The sequence below is a fragment of the Rattus rattus genome, chromosome 9 (genome assembly GCF_011064425.1).
Source record: "Rattus rattus isolate New Zealand chromosome 9, Rrattus_CSIRO_v1, whole genome shotgun sequence".
Lineage (NCBI taxonomy): Eukaryota > Metazoa > Chordata > Mammalia > Rodentia > Muridae > Rattus > Rattus rattus.
The window spans coordinates 54793061-54796889 of NC_046162.1; the positions used below are offsets into that span (position 1 = coordinate 54793061).

The 3829-nt window shown below is 49.9% G+C and overlaps 1 protein-coding gene across 1 annotated transcript; it reads right to left on the reverse strand.

Annotated features, from left to right (window-relative positions):
- LOC116908958 (keratin, type I cuticular Ha1) lies at positions 1 to 3347 on the reverse strand. Its single transcript, XM_032912418.1, has 7 exons — positions 2997 to 3347; positions 2718 to 2800; positions 2273 to 2429; positions 1323 to 1484; positions 1107 to 1232; positions 771 to 991; positions 1 to 154 (listed from the first exon to the last, which is right to left on the reverse strand). The coding sequence occupies exons 1-7, from the start codon at positions 3342 to 3344 to the stop codon at positions 1 to 3; spliced, it is 1251 nt and encodes a 416-aa protein (XP_032768309.1). The 5' UTR covers positions 3345 to 3347.
- Positions 3348 to 3829: the final 482 nt, after the last annotated feature.

Consider the following 3829-nt stretch of genomic DNA (forward strand, 5'->3'; position numbering starts at 1 on the left):
CTAGCGTACAAAGCTATTGCATGGCCCACAGCGGGGACGTGGGACACAAGGTGTGCAAGGGGCAGGGGGTGGGCAGGGGGCGCAGGGATTGGAGACGCAGGGCCCAATGGGCTTGCCGCACGCGTTGCTTGTGGCACAGGGGTTGCAAGGTAGCCTAGGAACAAAAAGACAGAACAGAGTTGAGGGGAGGCAAACCACATTTCAAAGAGTCCCCAAGAGTAGAAAGTCTGCCAGGACCTGCCCTGGCTCAAAACAGAGAATGCCCAGTTCCCCTCTACTACAAGATCTTTAAATCACTAAAACTCATTCTATTACAGAGAGCCAAAAATACTACACCCCAAATTAATACGCTCCTAGCTGTTGACCTTGAGTGTGTTACTGCTTTTTCCAAGCCCTGTTTTCTTCCATAGAGAACTGGAAGACTACTGTTGTAGCCTACCCAAAAGCAATAGCACAACCAGATAAGATAATGCCTATCTTAAGCTCTCGGTACAATGAAGTATTGTAAAAAGGCAGCTCACATGATCCTACATGTTATCATAGTACAATACAAAGAGTAGCTGTGTAATTTCACTCTGTACACAAACAACTGTGCTAACAAACCATTTGATGTTTTTAATGGTGCCCACAGTGTGTTGTCTAAGCTCTGTTCGAGCATGTCTGGTGGGAAGGTATGATTCCTTTCCTAAGGTAGGCAATCTCTGAGCAGTCCAACTGAGTCTTCTCCTCTATTGGGAGCTCTCAGCAAACCCTTCCAAACATGCACTCACTTGCAGTCCTCGCTCTCCAGCAGGCCCCTGTACGTGTTGATCTCACACTCCAGCCTGGCCCGGATGTCCAGCAGCACCTGGTACTCCTGGTTCTGACGCTCCAGGTCAGCCCTGATCTCACCAAGCTGAGACTCCACGTTGGTGATCAGGCACTGCACCTGGGATAGCTGGGAGCTGTAGCGAGCCTCACTCTCTGTCAGGGTGTTCTCCAGAGAGTTTCTCTGTAGGGGAGAAGACAGAGCTGTGTCAGAGAGAGTGTGTGTGGCCCCAAGAACACCCCAGTGACTTTGCCTCCCGACTTCACACTGCTCAGCAGCAGGCCTGGACACTACACACCAGGTTGTGCTGGGCCTGCAGCTCGATCTCCAGGGCATTGACTGTGCGTCTCAGCTCGATGATCTCGGCCTGGCAGGACTGCAGCTGCTCTGAGCTGGACACCACCTGCTTGTTCAGCTCCTCAGTCTGCAGAGGCAAGGGAGGGACAGGATCAGACCCTGCCCTACAGTCCTGGGGGATACTCAGTTCCTGAGTGACCATGAGCTCAATGCCCACCTGTGTGGTGAACCATTCCTCCACTTCCCGGCGGTTGGTTTCCACCAGGGCCTCGTACTGGCACCTGGTCTCATTGAGCACACGGTTCAGGTCCACAGTGGGAGCAGCGTCCACCTCCACGTTGAGGCGGTCTCCCAGCTGGCAGCGCAGGGTGTTGACTTCCTGTGGATTTAAAGTTACTATGCTCAGTGAGTCTCAGAGATAACCCTGCCTATTGAAGCCCTCCTGAGTATATTTCCTCAGAAAAAAAAACTTTCAATGGAGCAGTCCATTATCAGGTCAAGGTAAATAATCTCCATGTGATTCAACTCCCACTCCCTCTTTGTCATTACCATGCCATGACACCTGTCTTCAAAAAGAAACCCCAATTTGTTTAGCCACCACTGAAATATGGGATAACAAACACATTTCCCAGACTGGAAAACTGTCTGTGAGACCCTCAAAATGCAAAAGGATGGCTGGACTGGTTCAGACTGTACATCAAAAAAAAAATCTTACTATCAAAAAAAGGGGGAAGGAAGGAAAGAAGGAAGGAAGGAAGGAAGGAAGGAAGAAAGGAAGGAAAGAAGGAAAGAAGGATATCATATCATAGCACCTTTCAGGAGATCCCTCACCAAGACTTTGGAAGAGTGGAGATAACATTCGCCTGCCCTGACTTATTGATCTTAGCAGGAGGACAATGACATCACTGATTCAACGTGTCTACAACCCTACAGCTCGATGGCCAATTGCCCGCAAATGGAGCTGTCCGGGAAACACTGTATGGGTTTTTAACATGAGGCATATTCTGTCAGAAAACATGGACAAATTCAGCTCTACTTTTCTCTCATGGCGTCTTGGGGGCTCTGAAAGGGATTCATAAAGACACCCTGGGGTTCATCTTTATACCCTTAGTCCTGTTTCTCCCCATCCCAAAGCCCGAGGCTGTTAGTTTCTCCAGATCATCTCACCTCTTCGTGGTTCCTCTTGAGACACAGCAGCTCCTCCTTCAGGGACTCCACCTGAGCCTCCAGGTCAGACTTGCAGAGGGTCAGCTCGTCCAGGATCCTGCGCAGGCCGTTGATGTCTGACTCCACCAGCTGCCTCAGACTGAGCTCTGTCTCATACCTGAAAGAGAACAGCAACTTGTGGAACTTCAAGAAACGGAACAATAATCCCTGTTAGACACCATTTGCCTTGCTTTCCTACTTCCTGCAATGAATAGAAGCAGGAGATAGTTCTGGATGCTCCATCGAAATCCAACACTGTTCCTTTCCGTTTTCATGATACCTTTTGCTTAGTTTTTGCCCCCAACATCTTTGGCAGACGACATTTTGATGCTCTTTGGAAATCCCCTTCTTTAACTGGAGGTTAAGCCAAAGAAAAGGAGGCTAGTGTGGATACCAAACAACTCACTTGGTCCTGAAGTCGTCTGCAGCCAGCTTTGCGTTGTCAATCTGCACCACCAGCCTGGCATTCTCAGATTTGCTGCACAGGATCTGAAGAAAGAGAGACCCCATGAATTAGTGAGCGTGAAACATAAATATGAAACCATCAACTGCTTTAAAAAAAATTGGCTTGCAGAGTTTGAGGGGAGAAAAGGAAAGGAAAGGATCGCTGTGGCATAAAGACAGGAAATTCTTCTCTACCACAGGCTGAGAACCATCACTTAGACATAGCAAGAAAACCTCTCACCTTCTGCTGCAGCTCCTCGATGGTCCTGAAGTAGGCCTGGTAGGCGGGACACACCAGGGGGTCCTGCTGCTGGTTCCTCTCCTGGATCCTGCTTTCCAGCTCTGCATTATCTCTCTCCAGCTGCCTCACCTTCTCCAGGTAGGAGGCCAGGCGGTCATTCAGGAACTGCATGGTCTCCTTCTCATTGCCATTGAAGGAGCCCTCACAGAACCAATTGCAGTTGCCCACATTGGCGGGGATGTTGCAAGCCCCGGGCAGGGTGCAGCCATGGCAGCTGGGGGGCACGCAGGGCCTGGAGGAGCAGCTGGTGCGGCAGCTCAGGGCGGGCAGGCAGCAGTTGTATGGCATGGTGTTGGAGGGATTTGAAGTGCCGGACTGAAGTCACAGAGTGAATCCTCCAAGCCTCAGAGCTCTGGGTCTCCTTCCACTGGTGAGAATTTATAACCCTTCTACAGAGGGTGTGGACACAGCATGTAACATCCTTTTTCTTTGTACTTCTTCGCTGGTTTTCAGACGCCCTCTCCTTCAGTCTATCATTTGCTTCCCTCAGAAGAGTCCCTGGCCCCATAAAATTCTTTACTTGAGCTTCTTGCTAAGTCAGGACTCTTCTTCAGCCATTACACCCATGAAATCAGAGTTCTGCGGTAGACCTTCAAAGAAGCCACATGGTCCAGCCCTGGTCAGTTGGGTGTTGGTCCATCCAGTGACATTCTTTTGTGTTACAAGATCCTGAAGTCCCATAACCAACCTAATGCCCTAGCCTGCCTGGCATTTGCAGAGAGAGACACAGGTTGGTTGGAGAAAGAAGATACATTTAGTGAGAGCCATGGACT